This window comes from Panthera onca, chromosome B2, assembly GCF_046562875.1.
Source record: "Panthera onca isolate mPanOnc1 chromosome B2, mPanOnc1 haplotype 2, whole genome shotgun sequence".
NCBI lineage: Eukaryota > Metazoa > Chordata > Mammalia > Carnivora > Felidae > Panthera > Panthera onca.
Window position 1 is genome coordinate 116901390 of NC_138343.1, and position 15638 is coordinate 116917027.

At 37.9% G+C, this 15638-nt stretch overlaps 1 protein-coding gene across 11 annotated transcripts in view; it reads left to right on the top strand.

Annotated features, from left to right (window-relative positions):
- Window positions 1–15638, top strand: part of L3MBTL3 (L3MBTL histone methyl-lysine binding protein 3) — a 130124-nt gene that overhangs the window by 102067 nt on the left and 12419 nt on the right. For all 11 annotated transcript variants that reach the window (XM_078447306.2, XM_078447312.2, XM_078447307.2 and 8 more), the window contains one exon: window positions 5193–5272. In XM_078447306.2, the coding sequence (XP_078303432.1) occupies window positions 5193–5272 (80 nt within the window). The remainder of the gene's footprint in view (window positions 1–5192; window positions 5273–15638) is intronic.

The window sequence follows — 15638 nt, forward strand, 5'->3', positions numbered from 1 at the left end:
TATTTTTGAGAGAGAGAGACACAGAGTGTGAGCAGGAGATGGGCAGAGAGAGAGGGAGACACAGAATCTGAAGCAGGCTCTAGGCTCTGAGCTGTCAGCACAGAGCCCCATGTGGGGCTAGAACTCACAAACCACAAGATCATGACCTGAGCCAAAGTTGGGTGCTTAACTGACTGAGCCATCCAGGCATCCCAAAAGGAACTTGATTTTAAAGACTATTTGGGGCACTTGGGTGGCTCAGCTCAGTCAGTTAAGTGTCCAGCTCTTGATTTCGGCTCAGGTCATATCTCTGGCTCAGGTCATGATCTTACCATTTGTGATGACGGTGTGGAGCCTGCTTGGGATTCTGTCTCCCTCTTTCTCTGCCCCTACACCCCCCCCCCCTCAAATAAAGAAACCTAAAGTAAAATAAAGACTCTTTATTCAAATCTTAACCATAGACATGAAAGTTTTAATCCCGCTGGTTTTATTTGCCACCTTTTCTGAATTGAAGATGATAACCTCTTTGTCCTGAAGCTGTGCACGCACACATGCTTCTTCAATTGTAGGAGGCATTTGGAGACCATTCAAGTACTCTTAGGAGTCCTCTAAAGTATAAACCCTAAGATTCTCTTTCTCTGATTTTTTTACCTGTGAGTGACCTCGGTCCAGAAATTTAAAAAAAGCAGACGAATGCTGGGGGCATGCAAAGAGACCTCCTTTTCACGTCCAAAACAGAAATCCCTACATTTTTTATAGCTCTTGCTACTTTCCTTGTGCCTCCTCTCTTGCTGGGGAGTACAGGTACTTTTCAGCTCTAACAAAACCCCTGTGCGACTAAAATAAACTCTGTGGAGAGAGAAGGCGGGGTTATTTCAGGCTAGGAGCCAAACCAGACTCGTGCTGGATTTAGAGAGATAGCTGAAATCCCTGAATTGAAGCAAAATCATCGGTTCACATTTTTTTCAATATTGTTTTTTTTTAACTTACTGGGGACTGACAGGCATAATTGGCTAGGGATTGTTTTTAAATGAAAAATAAACAAACTTGAAATACAGCTATTTGCATTCACATGCCATCCTCTTACTGTGTATTTACCCTTCTGATGTTTGTTTTGCTAATATTACTACAAAGCATATTTAGAGTAAGATAGTAAGACAGCTAAAGCATGGCACGTTAATTACAGAGAAAAAGAGGATGCTGACTCATAAAGAACACATTTTTTCACTTGAGTGGATTCCACTGTCTTAATTAAAAGCCTAAAGAGTGTTCTTGAGTAGGGTTTTACCTATGATTGTATTTCAGTTCAAGCTAAAGAAATGTTGAAATATATTGGTTCTCCACAGTTCTAAAATCTCAAGAGAAATTGCTGTATTCCAGGTACTTTTCTAGGTGTTTTGAACCTACGTTAGCTCACTTACTCTTCCTAGCACCTCACGTGGGGTAGGTGCTATTATTACACACCCATTCTACAAAACATAGAACCTCTCTTGGTTGCAGATTACACAACTAACAGTAAATAACAGTAACAGACCTGGATTACAGTCTGTTACTGGATTACTGGATTACTGGATTACTACAGGCCTAAATAGCAGACCTGGATTACAACCCAGGCAGTCTGGCTGCTGTCTGGGTGGTAACTGTTACTCTAAAAGCTAGTTTAAAACTTGAAGCAAACAGGTTACTGAAAGAAAACAAGTGACAGTAGATAATTTTATCACCAAATAGAAGTAATTGGTCAATAGTGGAAGCTGCTGTGTGTGCAGCACTTTCTGTCCATTTATTGAGTCCTTAAAATGCCTATGAGGACAAGGATGGATTTTCCTCATTTTACAGTTGGTGCAGCTGAGAAGTAGGGAAGTTCAGGAACTTGCTAGAGATCGTTTAGAATTAAGTAGCACAGCTAAAATTGCAGCCAAGCCTGTTCACTTCCAAAGACCATACATGTACCCACGCTTTCTCCGTGTTACGATTCACTACCCCCATGCCCAATCAGCTTGTACCTCCTTCCTGAATAAAACTGTTGGCAATAGAAAGTGTTGATCAAGAGGAGAAAATAGAGGAGTTTTTATGTAGAGCAAAACAGTGGTATTAAAATACAGCATAAAAATATTTTTGGTCATCTTTTTTTTGAAGAAAATCTGTCAAGAAGCATATCTTGTACCACATTCCAGAGAGTATTATGGTGTTATCACAGAGCGTGGATGTTCTACTGTGGAAGTACTTTGTCCATAATTGGAAGACCTGTACAGCTAGAATAACTTTGTGCTTAGGAAACTGAATCCTAGATCAAGGATTTCATTTTTGCACAGAGAAAGAGCTCCATCACAGCACCTAGTCAGTCAGAATTAGCAATGAAAATCCTAACCTTGTAGGAGAGAGAGATACTGGTTGCCCAATTGAGAAACCAATTTTTTATTTTAAATAAAATACAAAACAAATAAGAATGAATAAGATTCTTCATGCCTGACATTGTCAATAGGAGACTGATGTACTGTATTCTGGAAAAATGCAAGGGTAGAAACCTTGACTCTACTTCAAGGTAATTGAATTTAATTGTGGATTTTAGTGTCAGTAAGACCTGGTATGATACTTGCTCTACAGATTTGGCATTGACTTCTTTTAAGTTTCAGTGGTTATAATGTTAACAGAACCTTCTTACAGTGATTGTTATGAAATACTGGACATAGAAAGAGCTCAGCCAGCCTTTGGTACATAGTATGTTCTTAAAATTTTTCTTATTATTAACTTCTTCATTTCTGGATGTGCTTAATTAGGGTTCTGTTTACTTCAGTGGTTCTGTTCATCCATTTATTTTATAATGCTTGTTCTAGTAGACTGCTCAGATGACCCCACTGCCCCACCCCTCCAACTTTCTAGCTACATGAAATATCATGTAGAACCCCCAAGGGACTTTTAGTCATTTTTAATTTTAAGGAATTAGCAGAATCAACATATTAAGTAGAAATAAAAACATCCAATAAATGTTTCTTCTACAGTCCTTTATTTGAACTGTGTTTGGTAAAGATAAATATTCATGTTTATATATTCCCAAGTTTATATAGGTTCAATTCAATGAAATATTATGAGTTAAAGTAGGGAAAATGGAAAGTGAACATCCTTCTGTAATGAAGCAACATAAATGATGTAAGAAAATAGATAGCTTCCATTTTGCTTCTGTTGGGATGGATTGTGGCAGATCCAGGCATGAAGAAATATTTTGGGTCAAAGATCTTACTTTCTTTTTCTCTCTCTGTTCTCTTCTAGAAAATGGTCCTTTTCTTACATTTCATAAGATAAATCATTGGCATTGTATTTGGGCATAAAAATACAACAGAACTTTCTTCATACTTAAGTCTTATAACTGTATTTTAATAAAATTTACTTTAAGGAAAACTGTGCTTTATTGAAACCACAAAAATGTAAAACTGTCATTAGTGGGCAATTCTGATCATGAAAGCTGAAATATTCAGAAAATTCTGAGACTTAATGTTAACCTTTGACCTCAAAGGCTAAAGACAAAGAAGTTTGTCTTTTTTTTTCTTCTTTTTTTCCTTTTCACAAACCATTCATTAAAACTTTTAGGAAATCTACAATAATGTAATTGGGATTTTTTTTATTACTTTGAAAACTGCCGATTTTAAACTATACCACGGCACTGTATGATTTTCTTCCTAATATTAATCTAGTTATCCACAAACAACTTTTTTCAGTGGTCACAATAGATAGCTAGTGGGATAGATTTATGGACTCAAATAATATTATTTCTAATTTAGCATAAAACCAGTTTAGAAGATCACATAAGCTAATTTAAGCATAGTAAGCTGACTTTGGCATGTTCTAATTACCAAGTATAACTTTAGCACAGTCTTTACAGAGAAGGCAAACTTTTCTATTATCATTTCAGTTAATGTCCTATCTGCAATCATCAGTGGTACAGCTCCTCTCCCAACTTTTATGGAATAAGAGCCTCTATAGAGTCTTTTAATTCTATTACTCTTGGAAAAAGATTTGTTTTTATTTTGTAATAACAGTAATTCTTCCCCATTCTCAAATAAGCAGTATTCTTTAGCATTTGTGATAAGTTGTTTTTAGTATGAACTTAGCCAGGGAGTTCAGATCTCAATGAAATTTTACATGTGTCACTGGAAATGATCTTTCTAAGAAGTAGGGAACATGTATTTATTGCAGACTTACAGTGTGTTAGCATCATTGTGTTATCACCGTTCAGCTAGAGAATTAAATTAGTGCCTTTTTAATTAAGACAATACAACTTCTTTATATTTTGTTGGGACATTTGGTTTCATGTGTATTTGCCTTTTTCTTAATTAAAACTTAACAGTAGAAGTATGATCAGGGTCTTTAAGAAACTCAGGATATATTTATAAAGGTAACAACACATAAGAAACAATACGACATAAATATAGAGTATTATAAAGTATGTAAACCAGGTATCATAGCCTAGATAGTTCCAGGAAATTGGAGAGTGGGATATATTTTGAACTCTGAGAATGGAATAGATTAGGTTGAACAATTTCAAATACTTCAAATTTAGCTTTAAAGAAAATAGAGTTAGTTAGTCTGTGCTTAGTTCCCTTTAACACCATTTTTCTCCCTGACTTAAGGATAAAGCTCTGAATTAAGATTGTAATGATTCCATTCCATTTTACATTATTGTTGGCATGTTTAGATTAGCATCAGGTCATTCCTGGTCAGAAAGAGTCGGAATCAATACAGCCTACACATTTGACCTGATTAAGCCAGGAAAAGCTTCCCAGAATTGAGTTTGATTCTCCTGGGCCAGTCTCAGTCTCAATCCCAAATCCCAGAGCTAAGGTAGTATGTATGCTACTTGATTAAATGGTAGGGGTTTCAAAATATTTTCTTTCCTTAAATTGTAGTTTTACTGTATAGTAACCAGTGAAACTCTTCATGAAAACATGCCCCAATTTGAAGTTGAATTATTCAGTAGCTACGTTTGCTAACATGTAACATAGTTCACCTTAATACCGTTCTTAGCTTTAAAAATCTCTTTTCAGAACAGTAAATGAAAATTGGTAATGAAGAAAATGGATATTTATAGATGTTATTAGTAGGAGTTACATCTTAGTCGAACTAAAAATCCTTTCTCACAGTAGTGGTAATGTTTGTTTTTAAATTAAGAAAGACAATTGGTGAGATGCAGTGCTGAACACCTATTTTTTTTTTTTCAGAGACCAGCATCCTGATGATGTCAAAGAAGACTTTGAAGAGAGAACAGAAAGTGAAATGAGGACATCACATGAAGCCAGAGGTAGTAGCCATAATCATCTTGTATTAGGGATGCATATTACTATGAATACTCATCAGAATCTAGTGGAATATAGCAGTCACTTTTATATTAAAGATAAACTTCATTTAGTTGATTTGTTGTGTTATCACAGGTTATAAAAGTTTACTGTTCAGGGTAGACAGTTGACCTTGAACAACACGGGTTTGAACTATGTGGGTCCATGTATATACAGATTTTTTCTTAGTAAATACGGTACAGTCCTGTAAATGTATTTTCTCTTCTTTATGATTTTGTTAATAACATTTTCTTTTCTCTAGATTACTTTACTGTAAGAATATAGTATTAGATACATATAATATATAAACTATGTGTTAATCAACTGGTTAGGTTATTGATAAGGCTTCTAGTCAACAATAGGCTATTAGCGGTTAAATTGTGGGGCAGGGGGAATCAAAAGTTATACACAAATTAAAAAAAAAAAGTTATACACAGATTTTTGGCTATCCAGGGGTAAGTGTCCTTAACCCCTGCATTGTTCAAGGGTCAGCTGTTGTATGTAATTTATAATGATATGGATTCATCTGTGATCTGTATTTACAGCTTCTCTCACATATCTGTACAATACATATTATATATAAACTTTGGGTAATACTGCATTTGGTTCTTGTCATATATTTCTATTGGGATTGTTGATGTCATTTGCTTCATATGCTTAAAGCTGATGTTAGAATGTGTATTGAAATCCAAATGGAATTAATATGGTCTTAATCTAATACCACAAAATGAAAAGAAAATCATTTGAACAAATATTTTAGGTCGTATTGGAGAAAGTAATTTGTCTTACATCTTTGCTAAAAGGACATAATGATGGCTTAACTAAGTAATGAAATCATAATGACTGTCATAGTATAGATTGTATTTATAATTTACACAGAATTATTATTTTTTATGAGAAAGTGTTAGCCTGACTGTGAGTTTAATGATTGTCCCTGGGGACTTTGCATTTCATGTGTATTTTTGCTTTAGATTATTATGTAAGATTTGAGAATGGCACCTAATGACTGTTTGCCTGCCGTGTCCTCTTCCATAAGTGATGCTTTGATTTCCATGTCTGATTTTTAGAAGGCGGTAATTTGTGATTAATTTAAAAGTTCCATCTCTGCTGTCTTCAGCATGTTCTGATGTGTTTAATGTAGCCCTATATACAAACCCTACCAACGGCCAGGGTTTGAATCCCTGCCCTGCTACCTGCTAGCTGCGCGATTGTGGACATTTCACTGAAAACCTCTCAGTGCTTCTGCTTTTCTTTTCTTTTTTTTTTTTTTTTAAACTTTCTCAGCTCATTTATTAGCAAGTCATGATGACCAATCAAAGGTTCCCAACCAAATAGGAGTGCAGTTTGAGTCAGCTAAAAACAAAAAAGTCCAATTCTAAACAAATCTCAGTTGTTTCCATGCATTCACACTCTTAACATTCAAACTCTTCCTGTGCTTATCTCAGAGATGTCTGTCGCGGCACTCCTGCCTGCATCTACCATCTTCTAGGAGCAGTAGTTTCTGTCTCTCTGGATCCTGGTTCCACCGTTGAGTTTCAGTGAAATCTGCAGTGAAAATCAGTTCAACAGTTGCTTTTTTTTTTTTTTAAATTTATTGTTGGTAATTAACCAATTCAGTAAACACATGTAGTCCTTAATTCAAAAAACAGACACTAAGATGGACCCAGGATGAAATATTGTAGCTTAATGACTCTTTCTCACTCTTCTTTTTTTTTTTTTTTAATATATGAAATTTATTGTCAAATTGGTTTCCATACAACACCCAGTGCTCATCCCAAAAGATGCCCTCCTCAATACCCATCACCCACCCTCCCGTCCCTCCCACCCCCCATCAACCCTCAGTTTGTTCTCAGTTTTTAACAGTCTTATGCTTTGGCTCTCTCCCACTCTAACCTCTTTTTTTTTTTCTTTTTTCCTTCCCCTCCCCCATGGGTTTCTGTTAAGTTTCTCAGGATCCACATAAGAGTGAGACCATATGGTATCTGTCTTTCTCTGTATGGCTTATTTCACTTAGCATCACACTCTCCAGTTCCATCCACGTTGCTACAAAAGGCCATATTTCATTTTTTCTCATTGCCACGTAGTATTCCATTGTGTATATAAACCACAATTTCTTTATCCATTCATCAGTTGATGGACATTTAGGCTCTTTCCACAATTTGGCTATTGTTGAGAGTGCTGCTATAAACATTGGGGTACAAGTGCCCCTATGCATCAGTACTCCTGTATCCCTTGGGTAAATTCCTAGCAGTGCTATTGCTGAGTCATAGGGTAGGTCTATTTTTAATTTTCTGAGGAACCTCCACACTGCTTTCCAGAGCGGCTGCACCAATTTGCATTCCCACCAACAGTGCAAGAGGGTTCCCGTTTCTCCACATCCTCTCCAGCATCTATAGTCTCCTGATTTCTTCATTTTGGCCACTCTGACTGGTGTGAGGTGATACCTGAGTGTGGTTTTGATTTGTATTTCCCTGATAAGGAGCGACGTTGAACATCTTTTCATGTGCCTGTTGGCCATCCGGATGTCTTCTTTAGAGAAGTGTCTATTCATGTTTTCTGCCCATTTCTTCACTGGGTTATTTGTTTTTCGGGTGTGGAGTTTGGTGAGCTCTTTATAGATTTTGGATACTAGCCCTTTGTCCGATATGTCATTTGCAAATATCTTTTCCCATTCCGTTGGTTGCCTTTTAGTTTTGTTGGTTGTTTCCTTTGCTGTGCAGAAGCTTTTTATCTTCATAAGGTCCCGGTAATTCACTTTTGCTTTTAATTCCCTTGCCTTTGGGGATGTGTCGAGTAAGAGATTGCTACGGCTGAGGTCAGAGAGGTCTTTTCCTGCTTTCTCCTCTAAGGTTTTGATGGTTTCCTGTCTCACATTCAGGTCCTTTATCCATTTTGTCTTTCTCACTCTTCTATGTGGCCATATTTTTCAAAACATTTTTCTTTTCTTTTCTTTCTTTTCTTCCTTTTCTTTCTTTCTTTCTTTCTTTCTTTCTTTCTTTCTTTCTTTCTTTCTTTCTTTCTTTCTTCCAATTTACATCCAAGTTAGTTAGCATGTAGTGCAACAATGATTTCAGGAGTAGATTCCTTAGTGCCCCTTATCCATATAGCCCATCCCCCCTCCCACAACCCCTCCAGTAACCCTTTGTTTGTTCTCCTTATTTAGAGTCTCTTCTGTTTTGTCCCCCTCCCTGTTTATCTACCCAGAAGGATAATGATGATGGTAACTCCCTCCCACTTGTCATGACAATTAAGTGCATTTGCAACTTGCTTCAAACAGTGCCTGGCACATAGTAAGCACTATGCAAGTATTTGATTATTTTAAATGTTTCTGGCCACTTAGAAAGGAAGAAAAACATTTACTTTGTGAGGGTTGTGTCATCAAGGTATATTGGATTCTGGAACAAAGGTTTGTCTTTCCTTGTGGTTGGTGGTTAGGAGCACAGCCTTAATTACTGTCAGGGCTCCACCACTTACTGGCTGTGTGGCTGGCTCTCTGTTTCACTTTCCTCCTTTGTAAAGTTAATGTAGTAATAGTAGCCACATCATTGGATTGTCATGAGGATTAAATGCATCAGCTGCTGCTGCCGCTGGTAGGAGGGCAATAGTATTGTGATGACTGTTTATTGCATGGAATTGTCTCATTGAAAATTCAGATAGATTCATAATAGAATCTTAGGCTCTGAACTTTTGGAGAGAGTAATAATTTAATAAGCTCTTCAGTCTCTTCCTAACTTGGTGATTGAATTAACTTTTTATTTGATTTGCTGAGCTGATTTTAATAATTGTTTTTTGGAAAGAGTCTGGAGAATTATTATTCTCTAATAGAGAATTTGGCTCGATTAACATATGATACGCATGGTGATCTCTCTTTATCTTTCCAAACTTTGTATATTTTCGTCCTGTTTTTCTCTGTTTGAATTGCCTGAGTTTTTCTGTTTTATTCTTTCCAGAAACACTACTAGGGTTCACATATAGCTCTTAATTATTGCTCTCACCTACAAAAGCTACAGTGCAATATGCATATGTTATTTACGATCTTATTTTTTATTAGTAAAAGAAAAGGGGCCTGATAAAATAAGTTGCTTTGAGAATTTTTTTTAAGTTTATTTATTTATTTTGAGAGAGAGAACACAAGCAAGGGGCAGAAGGAGAAGAAGAGAGAATCTCAGGCTCCACGCTGCCAGAGCAGAGCACAACTCAGGGCTCAGTCTCACAAACTGTGAGATCGTGACCTGAACCAAAGTCGAGAGTCAGATGCTTAACCGACTGAGCCACCCAGGCATCCCACTTTGAGAAATTTTGCTCATATGTTCCTAAGTGAGATTTGACTATTAATATCTCATCCATTTTTAGCCTCTTAAAATGAACTTGGTATCTTTCCTTCATTATCAAATTTTTGAAACATTTTATATAAAACTTTCATAAAACTAATTCCGTCTATAGTGAAATCATGTAGTGATTATCAGCTGGTCTTTAAATCCAGCAAACTTCTTTCAGTTCTAATTTTGGTTATTACTTATGCTCTATGTTTTCTCTCTGTTGACTGGTAATACCAATTATTCTTGAGTTAGAGCCAAGGGATTACATTTGTGTTCAAAATATTTAACCATTGGTTTTTGCACAAGACAATTAGCATCAACACTGATCTTAGTTCTGGAGGAGAGTTCTGGAAGCTCTCCACTATACCAAGAGTTATGCTTAGTTGCTGGATCTTTCGGAAGTCCAATAAGGGCATGGCTGCATTGGGGGCTGGGGCGGGGGGGGGCACTATACCAACCAATATGGAAGTATTTTAATAACAACTATTTTTTGATGTTCTGCTCATGTTTCTCAAGTTGAAATACCTTACTCAGCTTCTTGCTCCATCAAGTCTACTGCTTACTGCCTTTAACATGAATTTTAGCAGTGGCAGGTTTTATTTCCCTTTAATTTGCTACATTGACTGGTTCCCTTTCATAGCCTTTTTTTGTTTTGTAGAGGTCATATCCCCTTGTGCTTCACTAAAATCATGAAATTCCTCTGTCAAATAAATCAGTGCTCCTCTTCCGATGTTTTTGTCAGAGGCCCCATGGTGATTGTTCCCTATTTTAACGTTTTTGAATCCAGAGAATTTTTCCCAGGTCTTTTGTGAAGAACACTTATGACACTCCCATTGGGGTACCAGTAGAATTCCTCTTTCAGACATGAGCCTAGAGGTCAGGTAGCTATACCCCACCCCCGGTCTACATTCTTGAACCTCATAGATGCTCACCAGCAGTCATTCCCAATCACATCCCTCCAGTGGTGGAAGGAGCCGTTCCCAAATCTAGCCTGTCTGGGGGGTGGTGCAAGGGATAGGAGAGAGCCCAGTGCAGTTTGTGTATTATTTAGGATAGAGGAGACTGAAAAAAAGCCACCTTAAGTTTCTTTATAACGGCAACAGGATTTAAGACTCAGTAGGTCCATGAGAACTATTTTATTTGGAGTCTGGGAGCAAATTGATATTTAAAAAAAGAAAACAAACTTCCTCCTAAAAAAATCCTCCCACCCTGTTTCTTCTGTTAACTCAGGTTAATTCCATGCAATATGTGTAATTATGAGCCCGTTTGTTTTTTTTTTTTTTTTGGTTGATTTTATTTGGATAGAGAACAAGCACAAGTGGGAAGGGGCAGATAGAGAATCTCAAATAGGCTCTAGGCTCAGCACAGAGCTCGATGCAGGGCTCGATCCCATGACTGTGGGTGCTCATAACCTGAGCTGATATCAGGTGTCAGATGCTTAACCAACTAGGCATCCCTGAGCTCTTTTATTTTTTTATGATTCTCACCATGCAACTGAATTTGACCTTTGGGGACTTCCACTGAATATAATTTATCACTTTTTTCCTTTTTTTAAACTTCTATCTTTTTTAATAATTCATTCCCATCATTGTAGGAAAGACCTTTAATAAAGGATTCTATAAATTGGCCTTCATGTTTAAACTCTTGTAATCCTGGGAAAGGTACAGTTTTGTTTTCTCTCCTGCAAGCATTCTTTCTCTTGGCTGCTAATAATGCAGAAAGAGTTGAATTCTATTTTGTAATGTAATGTGCTAGATTCTCTCATAAAAAATCAGCCTTGCTTTTTGCTTCCATAGCAGTTGGTTTTTTATTTTGGTTGTTAACCTTGAAATGACCCTCAAGTATCTTTCATGCCCGAATTAAGTATCTTGGAGCTAATTTTACCTCCATTCCTTGATGCTATGATCCATTTATCTTACCCAATCACTGCTATTGTTCATCTTTTTATATTCAGTCACCAGTTAGTAACTCCATTAAAAAAAATTGGGGGGCAGGGGGAGTTGACAGATGTATTTCATTTCTTTTGTCTGGCCATATTCTTTTCACAATTAAGACCATTATAGACTCATGGAATATTAGCCTGAAAGCATATTGACTCCTTTTCATTTTTGCTTTTTATGTCAAATGCACTCTCCACGATATGCCTTTCTTTCAAGATAGGAATAATTTCTCTCATTTGTGGACTTTACTATTTGCCAGACATCGGGATAAGCATTTTAAAAATATGTCATCCTCACAGCGATCCTGTTACCTTGATTTCACCAAGATAGAGCTCGCCAGTGGCAGAGCAGGAATTTGAATCCACATCTATCAGACTCTTAATCACCCTCTTGACTATAATCCTAGGAGGCAAAAGATCCATGCTGCCACTCTCTCACAGGGTGGCTTTGGGATCGTTCCTCACCTCACAGGTAGTTACCTCCTAGCACTGTTTTGAAACTAAAATGAAGCAAAGAATTTAGAGATTTTGGTCTCAACTTCTGTCGCTGGCTTAAAGGAATAGGGATGAGTCAAGCAACAGGTCAGTGGTAGCTTATGCTGTTGGCTTATCAGTTTAGCATTTGCAGAGTTGGAAGTAGGAACCCCACTCAGTGTAGCAAGTAGCAGAGTCTGAAAGTAGCAGAGAGCATGAGTACTTCCTTTCTCCAGCCCACCATATAGTGGTTCTACTGGGTCTTAATGGAACGGTCCTATAGGAAGCAGGTTCTCACACTCTGTGGTGGGGAGGACACCATAGTGGAAAGTAGTAGTCTCTTTCTACTAGGAGACTTCATGGCTGGTTTAGATGATGTTCCCAACTGAAGATTTATTGTCTTGATTCTATGTGAAACATCGGAGGATATTTCTTTCAGGATCACCTTTATCGGAAAGGTCTTCTTACAAGGGTTAATCTTTCACTTCACTTTTTCCTACCTTAAGCCAAAGCAAGGCTTTGGCTGTGCCCTCAACCAGAATTGAGAGGAGAGACATGGTGGGCAAATTTGTCGTTGCAAGTTCCTACTTTGGGCAACTACATTATTATTTACTAAACTCCATTTCAGGGAAGTCTGCAAGCTGGGGCACGTGGGTGGCTCAGTTGGCCAAGCACCTGACTCTCGAATTCGGCTCAGGTCATGGTCTCACAGTTCGTGAGACTGAGCCCCATATCGGGGCTTAGGATTCTCTCTCTCCCTTTCTGCCCCTCCTCTACTTGGGCTCCCTCGCTCTCTCCTCTCTCTCAAAAGAAATAAACATTTTTTTTAAAAAAGAAAGAAAGTCTGCTAGATATGCCGTATTGGCAGACTTTTCACAGTTTCTGATACAGTGTAAGTGCTGAATATGATTTCCATATAGTAAATTGTGATGTGAATAGTAGAGGCAGGCCTTTCTCTCCATTCTCCAGGTAGCAACCTATGGAAAATATTCCTCATTTGATAATTGTCTAGACAGATGCAATCACAGTAAAACCATTAATTCACCAAGTTATTTCTCTGGCACCACGGCCACGTAACATTTTATTTCTGATATTAAGGAGGCCCAGCAATTGATGGTGTTTTCACAGTACTTTCCCCAAAAGGCAGTAAATTGCTTTCCAAGTCACCAAAGTGGCTTCTGGTTTTTGTTACTTTTTTTTTGAGTTTATTTATTACCAGCTTCTGGTTTTATATAACTTTCATTATCAAAATAACACGTTTATTATAGAATAACTAGCAAATACAGGGAATTAAAAAGAAAACCAAAATCACCTGTGATTTTATTTTCCAAGATACCAAAATTTCCTGAATTTTGGTATCTATTTTGCGGGGCATTTTATATCTGAAGTAATACACAAACTGCTTTACAACCTGTGTTTTTTTAACTTTATGATATCCCAACCATTTTCACATAAATATTTATACTAATTAAAAGATAATATCAACTATTTCCTGGATGGATAAATATAGCATCATTTAATGAACCCCTCTCTGTTGGGTATCTAGGCTAGGAGTTTCCCCTCTCTCACTGTTATAAGACAGTGTTGGAGTAATAAACCTTAGTCTTGATTAGGATTAGGTCTGTGTGTGAGTGTGACATAAAACACTCATAAGCGGGGGCGCCTGGGTGGCTCAGTCGGTTAAGCGTCCGACTTCGGCTCGGGTCATGATCTCACAGTCCGTGAGTTCGAGCCCCGCGTCGGGCTCTGTGCTGACAGCTCAGAGCCTGGAGCCTGTTTCAGATTCTGTGTCTCCCTCTTTCTCTGACCCTCCCCTGTTCATGCTCTCTGTCTCAAAAATAAATAAATGTTAAAAAAAAAAAAAAAAACACTCATAAGCGGCTTATGTCCAGTAAGAGCTGCTTATTTCTGTCTCACATAGAGCAAGTTCAGAGGTAGGTGGGCCAAGACTTCATGGTGTTCAACAGCACTGGGAAATCAGGCTCCATCCAGTTTTGTTGTTCCGTCCTGCAGAGTGTCTACTCCCAAGGCCATATTTTGGTCAGAAGTGGTTCTGGAGAGCTAGTCATTCAACCACCGTTGTGTCCAGGCAGAAGGAGGGTCAGTGCACGGAAGTAGTAGTGGGCGCCCTTACTGGGCTCTCATTCTTTAACGGCATTTCCGACATGTTGCAGATACCACTTCTGTTTATATCCCATTAGTCACGTGACCGCATCTGGCCACAAGAGTGACTGGGACACGTAGTCTTCATTCTGGATACAATTATGTACCCAGCAGAGAACCTCCATAGTGACTTTTTTACAGAGGATTGGTTAACATTTACACTTAATTAGGTCCTTACGATGAACTCTGAGACTGGGAATCGCCGAGTCAAAGGATAGTAACTCACAGGGAACCTGTTTCAAGTGAGAGAAAAGACTTGCCCCAGCTTCATCAGAGCTGACTGTTTTGTAGTTACTTGACAGTGATGATGAGAACGGAAAGCATCCTTCTAGCTCACCAAAAGGTGCGATCTTGCCGACGCACAGCATCCTGCTGACCTTGGGGGTGCAGGTCCTGTGCAGGGAGTGAATGTTTGACATTACAGTGTACATGGAGATCCTAGCAGTACAGCCCCGTACTATGCAATGCCTACGGCTCGTTGAGTCAGGAATCTTCGTGCTGCTGTGTTCTAAGACTGACGGCTACTTGCAGCTGGCCCTTGTGTGATTTCCGCCTATGTTTCACTCTTCAAATTTGGCATTACAAAATCTTCTCCTTTTGCCTCTTTTCTAATGGAACATTCTGGTCCTAATGCCTCCTCTACGTGACCAGGAGGTCTTTCGTGTCTGTCTCAATCTGATTCTCATACATATATACATGTTTCACTTAAAAAATAATAATAATAATAAACAAAAAGAAGAGAAAATAGCGATCATTTGATTGAATATGAGAATAGATTGATTTGTTCATGAACATAATGAATATTGTTATTTCTCTCTGCCTTCAACTATGTTTCTCATTTTAATGTACCATAAGATTTCTCTTAATTCTTACCTTGCTACTTTTGAGGATGACACCCCAGTTCTGCAAGTAAAATGTATCAATTATTGGACCAAGGATCAGGACAAATTAAAATTACTACTCTATAGTAATTTTAGTCATTCTCAGCCAGCTTAAAAAATTTTTACCTTACATTTGTTTAAATATTTCTGTCCTAATTTATGTCTATTCTAAGAAAACTAGAATGGAAACATTTTTTGAAGAAAGAAAAAAGATTTTGCTTTCATTGGAGGGGAGATATTGGTGGCCTTACCTTCCTAAGAGCCACTTTGAAGATATTCAGTATCCTGTTTATTTTTGTTGAGAATACTCCTTCTTTCTTTTTTTTTTTTTAATATTTATTTTTGAGAGAGAGTGGGAGACAGAGCACCAGTAGGAGAGGGGCAGAAAGAGAGGGAGACACAGAATCCGAAACAGGCTCCAGGCTCTGAGCTGTCAGCACAGAGCACGATGCGGGGCTTGATCTCACGAACTGCGAGATCATGACCTGAGCCAAAGTCAGACGCTCAACCAACTGAGTCACCCAGGTGCCCCTTTCCAATTCTTTTTTTAAAAAAT